Source organism: Hemicordylus capensis, chromosome 3 (genome assembly GCF_027244095.1).
Source record: "Hemicordylus capensis ecotype Gifberg chromosome 3, rHemCap1.1.pri, whole genome shotgun sequence".
Taxonomy (NCBI): domain Eukaryota; kingdom Metazoa; phylum Chordata; class Lepidosauria; order Squamata; family Cordylidae; genus Hemicordylus; species Hemicordylus capensis.
In genome coordinates this window covers 94,754,307-94,773,553 of record NC_069659.1, presented here as the reverse complement: position 1 = coordinate 94,773,553, position 19,247 = coordinate 94,754,307, and the positions used below count along the sequence as shown (strand labels likewise).

The 19,247-nt window shown below is 43.9% G+C and overlaps 1 protein-coding gene across 3 annotated transcripts in view; it reads left to right on the top strand.

The window, feature by feature from the left end:
- The first annotated feature begins 1,632 nt into the window (after positions 1 to 1,632).
- The window catches only part of TMPRSS2 (transmembrane serine protease 2), a 43,032-nt gene continuing 25,417 nt past the window's right edge, over positions 1,633 to 19,247 (top strand). Inside the window, exons 1-3 of one of the 3 annotated variants that reach the window (XM_053304371.1) lie at positions 1,633 to 2,056; positions 8,331 to 8,408; positions 18,895 to 18,951. In XM_053304371.1, the coding sequence (XP_053160346.1) occupies positions 18,937 to 18,951 (15 nt within the window). In that variant the 5' untranslated portion in view covers positions 1,633 to 2,056; positions 8,331 to 8,408; positions 18,895 to 18,936. Of the gene's footprint in view, positions 2,246 to 8,330; positions 8,409 to 18,894; positions 18,952 to 19,247 lie in introns of all 3 variants that reach the window. The other 2 variants (XM_053304372.1, XM_053304369.1) reach the window with 2 other exon arrangements.

The window sequence follows — 19,247 nt, the reverse complement described above, 5'->3', positions numbered from 1 at the left end:
TTATACCTAGTAAGTGTGCACAGGATTGCAACCTTAGTCTTCTCTTGGCATCTCTGAACCCAGGGAAAATAAAACTGATGTTAGCGCCTCTTGGATAGTGTCCATAAAGTAACAGTAGCCTTAGCCTGTAATAGTTTTTGAACTATTTTTAAAATTTAGTCTATGAAAAGGTGGCTTTATATGTGTATAAACCTATTTAAAAGCTAATTCTGATTGTGGTTTTAGCTTGGATTCTTAACTTGTTTAATTTTGTTAATTTTATTAGTCTGATTTTATATTTTAACTATTTTATAAATATTGTGAGTCGCACTGAGCAGTAATGTACTGGAGGGATGGGGTCTTAATATTTTAAATAAATAAATAAAATCTGCCCCCCATATCAGTTCGCTGCCAATTTGATAATTTTACGTTAAAAATCTGAATATTTTAAATTCATTAAAGTCTTAGTGAATACCTTCTAGTTTTTTGTTGCCATCGAGCCAGTGGATTTTCTCTCTCGCTAGAATGCTATTCCCTTAGGAGTAAAATTAACTAGACCATAAACTGCCTGGATCTGAACTAGCTAATTTCACCACAGTAATTTCATGCAATTTTGCTTTACATGAGACTTTATATGCCCCTTAAATCTGTCTTTATAATGCAACATTTGCAATAATCAAGCAAGCTATCAATCAGTGTTGGAGCAACTGTAGAACGAAGAAGGAAGTTGCTCTAGCTGCTATGCAAATCATTGTCTATATATAACCAAAGGTAAGTCCACCACATGCTCAGGTACAACCTTTTTATGCTTCACATCATTGTGTTTTTATTTATACAGTGAGAGGCTGGACCATGTCATTTAAAAAAGATTTTGGAGTCAGGCTTGAAAGCCCCACCAACCTGATCTGCAAGAAATAATAGCACAATCATTGCCTCATTAGTGATTGTGCTTTAATAAATCATAAGCACTTAGTTTCTAAAGTAAACATGGTCTAGAACAGGGCTGCTCAACTTTGGCCCTCCTGCAGATGTTGGCCTACAATTCCCATAATCCCTGGCTATTGGCCACTGTGGCTGGGGATTATGGGAGTTGTAGTTCAAAAACAGCTGGGGGGCCTATGCTGAGCAGGCCTGGTCTAGAACCACACCTTTTGTCTACGAAAACTGGCCCCTAATCTTAGGGGTGAAGTAGGGGTTGGGCTGAAGTCACTGAAATGCATTCTGGATATGCTCAGAGGTGCTCTCTTCGCCATGTGCTCCAGAGCAGAGCGCTGCCTCCAAGGCCAGTTCCTAAGCCAAAGTCCTCAGCAGTCAGTTTGCCCTTTTGCTTTCTGACGGGACTGCTGTGCCTTTTCCAGAAAGTTAGCAGGTGCAACGTTCCTTAAGAGGAGGAGAAGGGCTGCTCCAGCCTGCTGAATATCTACCTGCCTGCCATGCAGCTGGTAAAGTCTCAGGAGGTCAAGCAGAGCCCTCGAACTTCCTTCTTCCCTGAGGCGGCCTACACGCAAGGCATGTTTGCTCGGAAGTCAAGCGAGTTCAGTGGAGCTGCCAGGAATTAGCCCTGTCCACCTGCACTCCACCTGCACTGCACTCCACTCCCCCCGCCCGGACTCGGGAAGTCTACAGGTTTCTCCCGCGAGTGGCACTACCTGGAACGCCAACCTCAGCAGCAGCAGCAGCAGCAGCCCGCCCCCTCCCGCCACCCCGCAGGTGAATAATAGGCCGCTGATCCCGCCTGTGGAGATGAGGTGATAAAGGAGGAGGCAGGCAGCTTCCAGGAAACGCTCCCCGCCGGCGGCCGCCTCTTTTCGCAACTAGCGCTACTCCGCTCGCTTTCCTCCAGCCGTGAAACGAACACCACGCCAAGCCGCCGCCGCAGCAGAGGCGCGTCCGCCGCCTTTCCAGCCAGTCGGAGGGGCTTTGGTGGCTCCTTCTCCCACCTCGGCCAAGGACGCTCGGCTGGAGTGCCACGAAGGGAGTCCCCGGTGGAGAAAAAGAGCCGGAGTCCCCGTGCGTCCTGTTACGTCTGGGCTGAGCTTGCGTTTGCGCGCCCGGCTGAGCGTTTTCCTTTTCTCAGGTGAGCCTCAAGCGAAGCTTTTTGGAGATCGGGTGGTGGAGTCGGGGGAGCGCTCTGTTCTCCCGCTGGGGCCGGTGCATGAGATCGTGGGGGACGCCGACGAAGCACTTTCTGACTGTCTTTCTCCCCCTCGCAGTAGAGGAAACGGGTCTAATACGTGGTGAAATGGAAATCTGCGCATTCCGAAAGGTGTCTTCGTGGACGACTAGTTCTGTGGCGGGGGGAAGGGGCGCTGTAAAAGCCGGAACGGAACAGAACCGGCAGGAAGGGGCTCTTTAGAAATAGAATTGAGGGAGAAAGTGGGGTGTGTGATAGACAATATTTGAGACCTGAAGCGCTTTCGATCTTGTACCGGTCCTTTTATTAATTCCTCAGTCAGACTAGAGCCCCTCCGGAACACCACAGAATGGGTCGGAGCTAACCTCTTTGGAATCGTCGGGGTGTAAAAAAACAGTGGGGGCTGTTAGACGCGAGAATATTTTGGAAATGAAATCCATCCACTATTCAGATCTTAACTCACTCAAAGCCATTGTTAACACAGAGAAATGGGAATACTTGGTTCTAAGGCATCGAGAGCAGCCAAATTCGCACACCACGCAGGGTTAGATGCAGGACTAGATTGTATCATGGAGAGAACCTCCCAGCTGTTCTTTATGGCCTATGTGCAGATGCACACAGAGGTTCCAGATCTGTACAGAGCCATGTTCTGCATCTCCCACAGCTGATGCTGAGATTGCCTGATTGGGCTTTGTTGAAGGACCATCAGTTCATGGCTGATGGAGCCATCTAACTAGGTGGGTTGGGAGGACTCTGCTCTGCTTGCTGTTGCTGATGCAGGTGCTGAAGCTCCTTTGTCAAGCATGCAGGGCAGGGCCTTCTTGGTAATTGTCTCCAGGCTGTGGAACTCGCTCTCAGATGAGATCTTCACGGCTCCCTCAGTCACAGTCTTTTGGAGGCAACTGAAAGCTTTTCTTTTCACTTAGCCCTTTGGCGAGCAAGTGTTCACCCTCTGCATTTTAGCTGGTTTTGTAGTGACATCTGCTGTTTAACTCTCTTTTTTAAAAGTTCAATTTGTGCATTGGCCTTTGGTCCCAGGATGAAAAGTAGTATTTACATGTAAATAATAACTAATGCCCACATATTTGGTGCAAAGATCTTCTTTAATGTGCACATCTCAAGGTGCAGGCTATGCACTCTCCTGCACTATTTATTTATTTATTTATTTATTAACTATTTATTTTGGAGAACTTCCTCTGACCTTTTAAAATTGATTCTGGCTTATTCCCAGTTTGGGTTATTTCCCCTCAGGATAAGTGAGTGATAAGTGAGCCCTGCAGTTCCACAAAGAGGCATTCTACAAATTAATACTTCTGAGCGTACTACAGACTGTGATTCTAAAGCAGGCCTGCTCAACTTTGCTCCTCCAGCTGTTCTTGGACTTCAACCCCTATAATCCCCAGTCACAGTAGCCAATAGCCAGGGATTATGAGAGTTGTAGGCCAACATCTGCAGGAGGGCTGAAGTTGAGCAGCCCTGTTCTAAAGCAATGGTGAAAACTTATATTTGGTAGTGGTACTCCACCATGGAGAACAACTGGATACCTTGCTGTTTTCCACACACATGCTATAGAGTTCCATGTGCTCCCACCATCTCACACACACTGGAATCTAAGAGATATTTGTTAAAGAGAAGTTTTGCGTCTCTCTCAATACTGGAAGCAAGGTTCGTCTGATTAAACTGACTGGCAGGAGACTTATTTTATCCATCTGAAATCTATGGAATTCACTGTCACAAGATGTAGTCACTAGCTTAGATGGCTTTAAAAGGGGATTAGACACATCCATAGAACACAGGTCTATCAATGGCTTGATGGCTGTAGGCTATCTCTGGGTTTAGAGGCAGTAAGCTTCTGAATGTCGGTTGCAGGGGACAACAGCGGCCAAAAGGTATGCTTTTATTTCCTGCTTTAAAACAGAGGTGTGCACAGTATGAGGATTTACACTGAGGAATCTTGTATGAGGATTTAAACCATTTTAAACCTCATAAATCCTGTATGAAGATTTACACTGAGGAAGAACAGTATAAAAGCTGGAGCTGCAAAAGGTGTGCCATTACTTTGGGATCCAGGGTGGCTGAGTGTAAGAAGAGGTGCCAATTAATCTAAACACAGTTAATAGTTCTCTTGGAAAGTATTTGGTTCTCTTTGGTACCTACTGGCTAGGCAAAACATCACATGGCTCTGTGATTACCCTTCTGTTTCATATTGTTATACCCCTTGTAGAATAAAGATAACATTTAACTGTTTTGCATTTTGATAAGAGCATGGTAGAAAATCCAGAGTATTCACCCAGTAAGTAATTCAGATTGCATTTTGCAAACTATGGAAACTAATTTGCGCTTAAATGGCTATTGTTGTAATGCCTTCAGCAGGACAAAGGTGACTATCCTCCACAAAATGCTGGCTTTAAACTGTTAACTGTGAAAGCTAAGTGAATATAGCATTGTCACATGATCTTAAGCAACTCTAGAAATAAGCTGCCACACTTGCATCTAAGTTGATTTTGCTGAGGACCCATTTAGCCTTGGAGTTCAGTGTTCTGTGTACCTGCCAGCACAATCCTAAGCATATCCTTTCTGAAATAAGTCCCATTGCCTCCAGTGCATCTAATTCCCTGGTGTGGATTTAAGGATTCTGTTTTAACTTTAAACGTGGTTTAAAACTATGTGAGCAGTTTGGAGACTGGGCTGGCCATACTTAATGATCTCTTTTATATGCATTCTAGAAACAAATCCATAACATTCCAAGTCTTTTACAATTTTGGGTTGGGTTGAAAAAAATAAGTAGCAGTCCTTAATGTGTCATGTGTACTTCAGAGGTTCTACTTCACCAGGAGACCATATATCTGAGGCTTTGGAGGATGTGCTCCATTATCGGATAGCAACTGGTTCCGACAGGGAGAAACGTGGTACTGTTAACATTAAATAACAGTTGTAGGATTCATGTCTAAAATTGTTTCATTCTTTTTTGTGGTGGTGTTCCTTGCTTTATGGGATAGGATAGCACCCCATTATTAAGTTCTAACAGGGAAGACATTTTAATAAAAGGAAAGGCAAGAGCAGCATTTCTTAGCATTGCCTAGAAACCAAACTCCTTAATGTGAAGATTTGGAGCTTTCTTTGATTTGAAATGGAAAAAATGTATGGCACATAAGCACACCCTTTTCTAGCAAGCCTATAAGTTACCACTTTTTTTTTTAAAAAGGAAAGAATATTAAAGGAACAGAAGCCGGAACAATGGATTTTGATTGAGTTGAAGCTGATCACTGAAGTAGTTCTTCTGTTCTTCTGGTTGTTTAAACTATCTTTCTCATCTTGTGTTAATCTCTTCTATATTCCTAAAATTGAGCTGCTGTGATATAGTGTCTAAGAGGTATGAACTGTGAAGTTGTCAGTTCAAATCTTCTCTTGACCACAGATTTATTGGGTAATTTTTTGTAGGACCGGCCTTGCATTGAAGTATATTTCACACAGTATATTTCTGTGTGCGTGAAACAAACAAACAAACAAACAAACAAACAAACAAACAAACAAACCTAAAATACTGTCCAGTCTGGAATAAGGTCAGGTGTCATTTTGACTTTGGAAACAAAAATATCAAAGACTAGGTCTGGCCTTTATGCCAAGTGATCACCAACACCAGGTGTTTCTCCATATCAAGTGCCCTTCCTAGAGAGGGCCACCTGTGCCAAATTTGTTCTTTTTGGTGGCAGATAAAACCATTTTAAAAATTTTCATCCAGCCTTTCAGTATTTTAATTAAGTCAATTTTAATTGATGATTCCTAACCATTGTCCTAGTTTTATCAAACTGTTATTGTTTTAGCTGTGGGATTCGTTATTGGTTTAGTTCCAATAATGTTTTATTGTATTTGTCACTCCGGGGGCCTTCAGGCTGAAGTGTGGCATATAAATTCTGAAAATAAATATGTGAATGCTTTGAAACTTGCTAGGTAGTTACTAGCTGAGTGCTCTACAGTCGAAGATTCAATCCAGTTCCTGAATATCTCAGAGTGGGAGGGAGAGAGAAGTAAATATTGACACACAGTGTGGTGGAATTGACACTATTGACTCAAAATAACATTCAGAAAGGTCTCCAGTCTTTCTCATGCAAATAGTTCTGAGGAAACCATGCTTTAAAATGAGCAATGGCTTTATGGGTCTCTGTGATACTGAACTAAATGAGAATTGTCATGGTCAGAAGGTCTAGAATTCGTGTGTTGGTTTTTCTTTAAACAACAAAAAGGTATCTTGTAATTGTGTTACATGGTGATATAAAAGGAACTAGGATTTAAAATATGGAGCAAATGTTACAAAAATCTATCTGCTGGAAGTACTTGTAACAAAATATTTTATTGAAGAGGGATCTCTTAATGTTCTTCTCTGCTACTGTGTGACATCTGGTGCTTTATAAATAAATCATGATTCAAGCTAAATGGGTACCCCAAAGATAAGTAATTGAGGAATGAGAGCAGGGAATATAATTAAGACTGAGTACAAGGTTGAGCTCCTATGCACGCTTTTCTGGGAACCAGTGGAACTTACTTTTGAGTAAACATCCTTAGCATTATGCTCCATATTTCTATTTACAGAGGGGAAGGAACTGCTCCAGATTCATAGAAGTTCCCAAGAATTGCTAATTAATCATTCTGCTTCTATTTGTCTTAATAAATAAGACTGCCTAAATATATAAATATAGGTATAGGTAAAGGTAAAGTGTGCCATTAAGTTGATTTCAGCTCCTGGCGCCCACAGAGCCCTGTGGTTTTCTTTTGGTAGATTACAGGAGGGGTTTAGCATTGCCTCCTCCCACAAAGTATGAGATGATGCCTTTCAGCATCTTCCTATATCGTTGCTGCCCGATATAGTACCAGCAGAGATTCGAACCGGCAACCTTCTGCTTGTTAGTCAAGCATTTCCCTGCTGTGCCATTATATAGCTTACTAGTATTTTTCAGCCCGTTATAATAACGGGCGCTAGATTCCCTCCCCTTTATGCCTTAGTCCTCGCCCCCCCCACCTGTTTAAGGGCCAAATCGTCCAAAACATTTCCCGCCCCCCCCCACCGACCGCCCACCTGCCCTCCCAGCTGCCCGAGTCCTCCTCAACCCTGGCCCGCGTCAGTCGGGCGATCTAAAACCATATTCTGAGAAGAGAGTGGAGCTCACAAGCAGAGCTCCTCTCTCTGCAAAGCCTCTTCCCAAACTGGCGCTTTGGGTGCAAAGGTTGCGTCCTTTGCGTCCATAGCGCCACTTTGTTGCGTCCTTTGCGTCCATAGCGCCAGTTTGGGCAGAGGCTTTGCACGGAGAGGAGCTCTGTTTGCGAGCTCCTCTCTCCTTCTCAGAATATAGACTTTCATTGGCCGACTGATGGGGGCCTAAGCGGGTGAGGAGGACTCGGGCAGCTGGGAGGGCGGCCGGGTGGTTGGTGGCGGCGGCTGCGGCAGCAATTGTTTGGGCCGATTTGGCCCTTAATCATGTGGGGAGGGGCTGGGAGAGGAGGACTCGGGCAGCTGGGTGGGCGGGTGGGCGGCCGTGGCGGCCGCGGCGGGAATTGTTTGGGATGATTGGGACGATTTGGCCAACATGGCCGCCTGTGTCTGGGCGGCCGTATCTTTTTCGGCAGTTCTGGGCATGCGCGAAGCACATGCCCAGAACTGCCGAAAAAGACACGGGCGGCACAGGATCACACTCAAGGGTTTTATTATAGAGGATATAAATATACATACTATAAATATAATTTTGGTTATCTAACATAATATTTTAAAATAAAGTTTAAAAAGGAATAGTTAATCTGTCAAACATAGAAATATGGCATTGATTTGATATTATTTTATTATATAATATGAAACTGGCCTCCATATTTAACTTAAGTTTTTTTTTAAATTTTCAAAGTTAGTGTAACAATATTCATCCACTTGTTCTGCTTTATTAATCTCATTTTGATATGTTTTTGCAAAAAGCTGTTGCGACTACATTCAAAATAAGTTTTATATTCTACTGGCATATCATATCTAATAAAGTTTAGAAGGGTTTCTGAATTTTAATTTAAAGATAATATATCATTAATTGTGGAGATCTTGTAGCAAAATGGTTGTGTTTCTGCCATTACCATTATGGAAATTGTCCATTATGTGTGAACAGTTTTCTCCCTCTTTGTCTTCATGGTTAAACCACAATTTTCAAACTTTTGTGTAATACACTTCATATATTTTCCACAGGATTGAGTTAACAGACTTCTCCAAGTCAAACAGAAAATTGCAAGCCTCTAGTACAAGCAAATTTTCAAACCTTTTCAGGTAGTGTACATGCATTTCTCTATCTATCTCTCTAATCTGTCTAATTCTCTAAGGCGTACCCATGGCTAATCCCATGCATGGCAGCTCTCGTGAGAGTTCGTGAGCAGAAGCACCGTAGTAATTGGACAGTGGAGATTCCATATGCAGATAGGGAGGAGGAGCCTGTGAGAGCAGAAGCAACATAGTGATTGGGCAGTGGGGATTCCATATGCAGATAGGGAGGAGGAGCCTGTGGTACCATGGTGATTGGGCAGTGGGGATTCCATATGCAGATAGGTGGGAGGAGCCAGTGATGGTTAAGGTCAGTTAGAACTGTTACTGGTTGGAAGATGTGCTTGATTGTAGAGGAGAGGAATCTAACTATATAAAAGGATAGTGGGCAGGAATATGTGAAGAGAGGGGTCGTGTGGGAGGAAAGAGCCCCTTCAGGAGGAGGAGGCTGCCACTGTGCAAATTAGATGAGGAAACAAGATGAACAAGATCTGTTAACTCAGGAAAGGAGGTGGGGAGGGCAAGCAGAGGAGTGAGAAAGAGAGAGAAAGAAGGAAGGGCAAGGGATGGGCCTGGGCCTGTCAGTAGTCTGAGGGGAATTGGTGGTCATGGCGGCAGCAGCAGCAAAGAAAGGCCCAGTCTAGCACCGCTGGTGCTGCTTCTCCTGCAGGGAGGAGCAGGAGTGGGGCTCAAGTGAGGTTAGGGGGTTGTGGTTTGGCCAATCGGTGCCAGCAATGCCGCAGCCACGACCAAGAGGGGTGAGGGGGATGGAGCAATGGGATGGAGGAGGGGGAGCAGGAGCATGGCTTAGGTGAGGGTGGAGAGATCTCTGAAGTGAGGGGGCTGTAGCAGGGGATGAGGGGAGCAACTAGCGTGCAGATGCTCTGCGCGGGTTAAGCTAGTATAACTTTATTCTTCAAATGGCTGGTCAAACTAAAGAGCTTATATAATTTGGGGGAGGGGGAGAACTCGGTATCTTCAAAAGCTGTTAATTTTCCTAATATATTATGAATTGTGTGTTGGCACATTCAAAAAGTTGCTAATTTGAGAACATTGAAAAAAGAAATGTGTCCATATAGGACTACTTCGTGTAAGTGCTGTTTCTGTGCCAATCAAATTGTTGGCCATTACATCCTTACCTATTCTATCTCTTTTCCCATGACATAGCTATTTGCATTTAACAGCCATATCTCCAAAATGCAAAGGGAGAAATAAATACCTGGAGATCAGGAGTGGGGCTAAGTTCTGGAGGGCCAAAATTGTTCCAAAGCAGGGCCGCCTCCATCTTCTGTTTCCACCTCCCGTCTCTTAGTTTTAGCAATCCTGGATCTCCATGGTCTGACTTTGATCTAATTTAGGGATGTGCATGGAATCAGGCGGGCCCTGTTCAAAGATGGCAGGTGTGTGCCTTTAAGGCGTGGGAGGGTGCACTTACCCCTCCCTCCGCTTTCCCCCCACCAGCACTCAGTTTCCTCAAAGTCCATTGGGGCCACGCATCGAGTACTTCCTGTTGCATCTGGTAAAGGGGGCAACGGGGCAGCAGGGAGGTACGCTGCTGCCCCGATGGACTTTGAGGAAACTGAGCACCAGTGGGGGGGGGAGTGGAGGAAGGGGTAAATGCACCCTTCCCCACCCTTAAAGGCAGACACACACACCCCTTTCGAACTGGCCAGTATTCGAATCTGTTCAGAGGCCCATAAAGGGCCTCCAGACAGGTTTGTACACATTCCTAATCTAATCAGATACTAAAGCCTCTGAAACTATGGAAGCTGTACTTGTGTACGGTGTCCCTAAGAGCATGCTTGGAAGCCCCCTCCCCTGCTGTCCAGATTTAGTGTTTATGGAGACAAATGTTGTACTTGTGGAGAGATTTGCCCCCCACCATTTGTCTCTGCAGACACAAACAGTAACAATGAATGCAGGGGCTTGCAAGTGTGCTTTCAGATGCTGCCCATAAGTACAGGCCCCTCTCTTCTGATCACAGGGCTGAACAGGGCTTAACATCCGTCCACACATGAATTGCCTGCACTGCTTTGGACCAATTATGATAATCTGGAATGGTGTGTGTAGTGTCTGAAACTGCTGCATGACAGCTTTTAGAATAGTTGCCAAAGGCTTTTGAGAAACAATAACACTACTAGAATTACCCTTGCATGCTAAAAACATGAGTAAGCCCTTGAAAACTGTTGATATACAGAACGCTAAAAAAACACGATTTGCAAAGGATTAGCAGAAGTATCTAAAAGCTGGTGAGGAAGACTAAAGCTTATAATGGTGTTACTTTGATTTTTACTTCAGGCACCTGCTCTTGTGCCACATAATCATTTCACTGGTATGTGCTTGGTTTTGACATGCACTTCCTTGTTGTGTTTTTAAATATATTCAGGTTATATAGGTAAAACTGTTCATTGCTGGCCTGAATTTGTGTTGCTGACTCGGAGGGAAAGGACTTGGAAAGATTTGGGCTTCAGCAAATAAAGTTTTGTGGAAAATATATTCATGATGCAGGAAATAAGCTTTGTATATGGTGGGATGAGAAGCTTTTCTAACCACAGGAGGCTCACAAGAATACATCACTTCCAAATGCACAGAGAGATATGAAGCAAGTCACAACAAAGGATCCTGCACTAAGATTTGCCTAGTCAAAGTCTTCCCCATGCAAGGGCCAGAGAAAGCAATAAAGATGTACGTGGTCCTAGACAAACAAAGCAACTAATCATTAGCACATCCAGAGTTCTTTGACCTGTTTGGCCTTCAAGGTAGCATGTTCCCATACATTCTCAAAACGTGCGCAGGCATCATGCAACTCACAGGCAGATGAGCGAGCAGCTATGTGATTGAGCACATCAGAGGCAGAGTCAAGATACTTCTCCCCATGCAGATAATGTGATTGGATACCAGACAACAGGTGTGAAATTCCACACTAGACACTACACTATCCACACTATCCACACCCAATTGTGCATCACCTGCCCCCACTTGCAGCAGATGCTCCTGCTCCTGTTGGGAAGAGACATTCCCAGAATTCTCAAGGTACGCAGCCTGCGCTACAGTCCTTACAATGCCCCCTATGCTCAGAGACTAAGCCTGGGCTGGTCATAGTGGGCACAAGTTGGACAAACCAGAACTACAATGCACATACCTGCATTGTAGAAGCTTCAGAGATGAAGCAGGTGTCATGCTTTGATTACGTGAGAGTCAAGGAAGATTTCTCCACAAACTAAGTCATGGCTGCCCATAGACAGTCAGAGACAAAGAACCTGGCATCTACTGATAACAAGTTGAGGTCCTATCAACAGAGGACCAAGTGTTCTTGAAGATAATGGATGGAGAGTTCTGCAAGGATGAATCTTAACAGCTCCGTCACTCCATTTCCATTCCACACATAGAGACAATGCCTGCCTAATAAGCAAGAATCCGTGTTATTTATTTTATTTATTTTATTTTTTTACATTTTATATTCCGCTCTTCCTCCAAGGAGCCCAGTACTACATAAGTTTCTCCTCACAACAACCCTGTGAAGTAGGTTAGGCTGATAGAGAAGTGACTGGTCCAGAGTCACCCAGCAAGTATCATGGCTGAATGGGGACTTGAACTCAGATCTCCCCGGTCCTAGTCCAGCACTCTAACCACTACATCACGCTGGCTCTCGTTATGCTGACTAGCTTCCCTACACTGCACCTTGGAGAAGAATCCAGACATGAAGGCCCTTTTTTTCACCTTCATGCAGAACATACTGCTGAACAAGCATGCTGAATTAGCTTCTTCCCTTAAGAAAGGGGAAGAATGCTGGTACCTCTATCACTTTGGAGTGTACCACCCACAACCAGGACAAATAAGAGTGGCCTTCAATGCTAGTGCCCAGTTCCAAGGAACTTCCTTGAATGGCATTCCCCTTACTGGAGCAGACTTGATCCACAACTTACTAGGAATACTCATCCGATTTAGGAAGGAACCACTGATATCCAGCAGATGTTTTAGTCCTTCAATGTCAAGAAAGACAACTACTACAACTTGAGATTCCTGTGGTACAGCGACAACCACAACAGGCAGATTACTGAGTATCACATGCAAGTGCGTGTCTTGGGAAATGACCAGTCTTCTGCTGTAGCCAACTATGGACTCCATCGAACAGCGCAAAAATGAGAGAAAGCATGGAAAGGATGCCAGGAGGTTTGTAGAGAGCTACTTCTATGCCAATAATGGTTTGAAGTCCTTGCCCACTATGGAAGAGGCCATCAACCTGTCTAGATGGACACAGAAGATGTTAGCTAAGGCCAACCTGAGACTCAACAAAATGGCCTCCAATAGCCCTGTGGTGATGGATGCCATCAACCCAGAGGACCATGCAAAGGGGTTACAGAACCTAGTCATAGGCTCATTCTAAGGGCTTCTTCTAAAGCTTACACAAACTGCTATAAAGGCTAACTCAACAACATGAGTGTCTACTATGCATGCAATCTAAGTCCTTGATGTCTTAGGTTGGTAACACAGTGTTACTTTGATTTTTTATTTCAGGCTCCTGCTCTTGTGCCACTTAATCATTTCACTGGTATGTGCTTAGTATTGACTTTGTACTTCCTTGTTGGCTTTTTAAAAGGTGTTATAGGTAGAACTGTTAATTACTGGCCTGAGTATGTGTTGCTGACTCAGAGGGAAAGCACTTTGAAAGATTTGGGCTTCAGCAAACAAATTATTGTGAAAAATGTATACATGGTGCAGGAAACAATGTTTGTATATGGTGAGATGAGAAGCTTTTCTAACCATTTATTGATTTGATTTTTTTTTAATGTGTGGAGAACACAATGTTTGCTTTTTGTTTTCTGCAGTTTCACATATCTGGTGCAAGAAGAATATGTGGTATTTGAATTGTACTGTGAAGTTTCAAAACACCATTAAAAGATTATGTATATTTGGAGAGTGGTTTTTTAAAAAATCACCACACAATTGATGGGCACTCCCAACTTTCCTGAGTAGTTAAGAAGTTCCAGGGCAGCATTACCTGGGTTTTAGATTTATTTTGAGGAAATAACATTTGAGGCATATGGTGTCTTTGTCACATTTTGGTTTACTTACTGGTTAACAACTGAAGAACTCACTGGTTAACCATTGTTTGTTTTTTATGTGTTGTTTGGTCTGGGGGCTAGTTAGTTAAGCATGACAACTATCGCTAGCTACTGGGATTAACAGGGCCATGGATCTCAGAACCTAGGAAGTAGAATCAGTTCATCATCAAGTTTTTATTGTGGTCAATAGATCAGAGCTAAAATAAGAATACAAAAATAGTTCCAACATATGGCAACAAAAACCAGCAAAAAAACCCCCAGTATATAAACAAAACACATACAGTGTAATGCTAAGCAGTTAGAAGTAACACAATGTGTATTATCTGCAAATATTTAGTAGCAAGTTTTTTCTTTAAAAATGACAGAGACAGAGACAGAGACAGAGACAGAGACAGAGACAGAGACAGAGACAGAGACAGAGACAGAGACAGAGACAGAGACAGAGACAGAGACAGAGACAGAGACAGAGACAGAGACAGAGACAGAGACAGAGATTCGGCGGTGGGGGGGATTAGGACTTTAAGGGCGGGGGAGGGTGCACTTATCCCTCCCCACCCACTGGCGCTTGAGTCCTGCAAAATATTTTGGGGTGGCAGTATACCTCCCTGCTGACCCTTCCCCTTTTCGGCCAGAAGTGGCTAGAAGTACCGGGCACGCGTGTGCATGCCGGGTGCATGTCAGACCGATTTGACATTGGTCAGACTAGTTTGAGGTTCGGCCGAATTGGTCCACCAGACCGCAGTCTAGTCCGAATTTAGACCGGACCTCAAACCATGTTCCATGAGCACCCCTAGTATGTGATCCTTTGGATTATGCATGGTCAAGGAATGTGTAAATCCATCCTGAATGCCATGCTAGCTTTTGATGCACATTTTTTTTTAACATGTAGGTCATATAGTTGTATAGTTGACTGTCAAAAATATGAGTTCTTTGGAATTGTTCTGGATCCAAACCTCTTCTTGGTGTGTCGGGTTGAGGCAGTGGCCAGAGGTGCTTTCTATTAGCTTTGGCTGATACACCAGCTGTATCCGTTACTTGAGATAAATGACCTCAGAACAGTATGCTGGTAACCTCCAGACTTGACTACTGCAATGTGCTCTTTATATGGAGCTGTCTTTGTATGTAGTCCGGAAACTGCAGTTGGTACAGACTGCAGCAGCCAGGTTGGTCCCTGGGTCATCTTGAAGAGACCATATTACTCCTATATTAAAAGAACTACACTGGCTACCAATATGTTTCTGGGCAAAATGGTAATACATACCAACCTGGTTGGGGGAGCTGGGGGCTCAGTGTGATCCCAGCTTCTCCCTCCAGGGTACTCTGTTGAAGAGTGGGTGAGGGACTGTGGGCGGGGAGGTGGAGTGGCTGTGGTCTATAAGAATAACCTTTCCCTTACCAGGATCCCTGTTAGAGTGTCAAACCATATCGAATGTGTGTACTTAAGTCTGGGGGCCAGGGATAGACTGGGACTTCTCTTGGTGTACCGATCGCCCCACTGCTCAATGGCGTCCCTAACTGAGCTGACAGACTTGGTCTCGGACTTGGTGGTGGAGTTCCCCAGGCTTGCAGTGCTGAGGGACTTCAATGTTCACTTTGGGACCAATTTGTCTGGGGTGGCTCAGGAGTTCATAGCGGCCATGACAACTATGGGCCTATCCCAAGTGGTTTTGGGCTGACACACATTGCTGGTCACAAGCTTGATTTGGTCTTTCACTCTGATCAGGGTGGTGTTCCGTGGGTGGGGAATCCTGTGATTTCCCCATTGTCATGTACGGACCACCATCTGGTTAAGGTTGGACTCACAATCACTTCCCACCTTCGCAGGGGTGAGGGACCTATTAGGATTGGGTCCACCCAAGAAGGTTATTGGATCCAATAGGATTTCAAGAAGCCTTGGAGGGATTTATTGTTGGCTCTGCTGGTGATCCTGTTGATGCCCTGGTGGAGAATTGGAACAGCAAACTCACCAGGGCAGTAGACATGATTGCTCCTAAGCGTCCTCTCCGACCCGCTTCAAAACTGGCCCCTTGGTATACAGAAGAACTATGGGGGCTTAAGTGGTGAGGTAGACGATTGGAGTGCAAGTGGAGAAAGACTCTGCTTGAATCCGACAGATTGCAACATAGAGCTCATTTGAAGACCTATGCTCAGGCGATATGTGCGGCAAAGAAGCAATTCTTTTCTGCCCGTATTGCATCCGCAAGTTCACATCCGGTGGAGTTGTTCAGCATTGTGAGAGGGCTAGTATGTGCCCCTCCTCCCTTGAATCAGAATCTGGAACCATCTATCACCTGCTGTGCCGTGTTTGATGAATTCTTTGTGGATAAAATCTCTCGTATTTGGGCCGACTTAGACTCCGTCTCCACAATTACTTCAGTGTCTGATGTAGATGTGTCCAGTAACTCCTCTTGTGTGGTTAGGTTGGATCAATTCCAGTTTGTGACTCCTGAGGATGTGGACAAGCTGATTGGAACGGTGCGGCCTACTACCTGTTCTCTTGACCCTTGCCTGACATGGCTTATACTATCTGGCAGGGCAGTTGTTGTAGAAGGCCTGGTAGAGATTATAAATGCGTCTCTGAGGGAAGATAGGATGCCTCCTAGTCTTGAGGCAATTATTAGACCGCTTCTGAAGAAGCCTACGTTGGATCCCTCAGAGCTGAGTAACTACAGGCCTGTCTCCAACCTTCCGTGGTTAGGCAAGGTAATTGAGAGGGTGATGGCCTCCCAGCTCCAGACAGTCTTGGAGGAAACGGATTATCTAGACCCATTTCAAACTGGCTTCCGGGCTGGCTATGGGATGGAGACTGCCTTGGTCAGCCTGATGGATGATCTCCAGTTGGGAATTGACAGAGGAAGTGTGACTCTTGGTCCTTTTGGACCTCTCAGAGGCTTTCAGTACTATAGACCATAGTATCCTTCTGGAGCGTCTGAGAGTGTTGGGAGTGAGAGGCACTGCTCTGCAGTGGTTTCCGCTCCTACCTCTCGGGCAGGTTCCAGATGGTGTCCCTTGGAGACTGTTGTTCTTCAAAATCTGAACTTTTGTATGGTGTCCCTCAGTGCTCTGTATTGTCTTTGATGTTTTTTAACATCTACTATACATCAAACTGCTGGGAGAGACCATCAGGTGCAGGATGTTATCAGTATGCTGATGACACCCAAATCTATTTCTCCATGTCAGCATCATCGGGAGAGGCCATAACCTCCCTAAATGCCTGTCTGGAGTTGGTAATGGGTTTGGATGAGGGATAACAAATGGAGACTGAATCTAGATAAGACAGAGGTACTCATTGTGCGGGGTCGAAACTCGGGAGACAATTTTGATCTGCCAGTTCTGGATGGGGTCACACTTCCCCAGAAGGAACAGGTTTGCAGTCTGGGGATGCTTCTGGATCCAAGTCTCTCCCTGGTGTCCCACGTTGAGGAGATGGCCAGAGGTGCCTTCTATCAGCTTTGGCTGATACACCAGCTGTGTCCCTTTCTTGAGATAGATGACCTCAAAACAGTGGTACGTCTGCTGGTAACCTCCAGACTGAATTACTGTAATGTGCTTTATGTGGATCTGCCCTTGTACGTAGTCCAGAAACTACAGTTGGTTCAGAATGCAGCAGCCAGGTTGGTCTCTGGGACATCTAGGAGAGACCATATCACTCCTATATTGAAGGAGTTACACTGGCTGCCAATGTGTTTCTGGGCAAAATACAAGGTGTTAGTTATAACCTATAAAGCCCTAAACAGCTTGGGTCCTGAGTATTTAAGAGAATGTCATCTTCGTCATGAATCCCACCACCCACTGAGATCATCCAGAGAGGTCCGTCTGCATTTGCCACTGGCTTGTCTGGTGGCCACTCAGGGATGGGCCTTTTCCATTGCTGCCCTGAGGCTTTGGAATGTGCTCCCTAGTGAAATAAGAGCCTCCCCATCTCTGACAATCTTTAAAAAGTCTTTAAGGATGCATCTGTTCACCCAGGCTTTTAACTGATACTGTTTTGATTGTGTTTAATGTTGTTTTAGAATATTGTTTAAAAAAATTTAAATTGTTTTTTTAAAATTTCTTGTTTTTTGTTTTTAACTTATGTTTTAATGTTGTTTTTATCTTGTTGTAAACCACCCAGAGACATAAGTTTTGGGTGGTATAAAAATATGTTAAATAAATAAATAAAAATACAGTGTGGTATAAGCTATAAAGCCCTAAACAGCTTAGGCCCTGGGTATTTAAGAGAATGTCATCTCTATTATGAGCCCCATTACTCATTGAGATCATCTGGAGAGATTTGTCTGCACCAGCTCATCTGGTGGCTACACAGGGCCCGGCCTTCTCTGTTGCTGCCCTGAGACCCTGGAATGTGCTCCCTGCTGAAATAAGAGCCTCTCCATCTCTGACAATCTTTAAAAAAAAGTCTCTAAAGAGATATTTATTCACCCAAGCTTTTAAATGAGACTTGTGGTTTTAAAATGTGTTAAGGTTTTAATTTTTGTTTTAAGTTGTTGCATGTTGCTGCAAACCACCCACAGACAGATGTTTGGGCCAGTGTATGTACTAAGTAACTAACTAATTATTGCTAATTCATGACTTAAGAATTAGAGTATTAATGCCTCTATCACAAAGGGGTGACTAGCTGCTATAGATGGAATACTTTTGAGTGGCTTCATGATTATAGTTAAGGGAAATGCTCATGTTTAACAACTGTGGGATGGGGGAACAAACATTACTAACCAACAGGTATTTAGGGCAGGTAAACTACAACTGCAGTATTGTATCAGGTTTCAAAATAGAAAAAACCCCACCAAGTTTTGTCAGCTGTTACTTAGTTAAGGCAGTATAGTTTCGCCCACTTGACAAAATGGTAGAATTGTGCAGGTGAGTAAAAATTGATTAGGCAAAAATGGAGCTTATTACATTCGATTGTACTTCTATAAGAAGAGAAAGGGTGTTCTCTCAGCATGCTTGCCATTATACCTTGGTTCTGACTCTCTTTGTTTCAAATGATTTACATCCTGCCTGCCTTGTAAACTGTTTACAACATGACAAAATGGAAATACAATAAAACATCAGTAGTAAAACATAAACAGACTATAGCCAAAAGCAGCCTATATTTAAAGGGTGTTTTTTTAAAAATTCCACCATGTTTGTAGAAATGACAAGACTTGGTCAAAAACTATCAAATCAGCTACACTAGGCGATCTAACATGTAAGGATAGCTATGGTAACTTTAAAAAGTCAGTTGTACCGAGTGTCAGTCTGTATGCATGGATACCTGTGAGAGCATCCAAATCAGCAGAGGGTTCATTTAGCTGGAAATTCTGGAAAACATCACCATCCTTATTTGGTCTTATGCACATGGTCAGCCCCCCAAAAGTGATGCAACAACCCCAAACTCTAACATTGTGTTTCTGACATTTAAAAAACCACATATGGTCTTTTCACAGGCTTAACACAAAATTGCCAAAGGCTTCCTGCTGAAAATCAAGATGGCATTTGATCAGGTATGTGAATCTGTTTCAAAGCTCCGTATGCCATACTTTGTTCTTTTGTAGAAGTGTATGGGGAGGGTGAGGGATGACCTGTCCCATTAAAACTTAATTTTAATATGTATTACTTAGTCAAAATAAAATATCCACATCCTCCCTTGACCATTACATTAGAATAGCAAAACTTCAAAATTATGGGTACTCTTTTTATGAGGTTAAAGAAACTGCATCTAAATTTACCAGGGGGGGATATAGTCAGTGGCATAATGAAGGGAGAACGGGCCATGTTCATGTAGTGAACACCGCCTGCC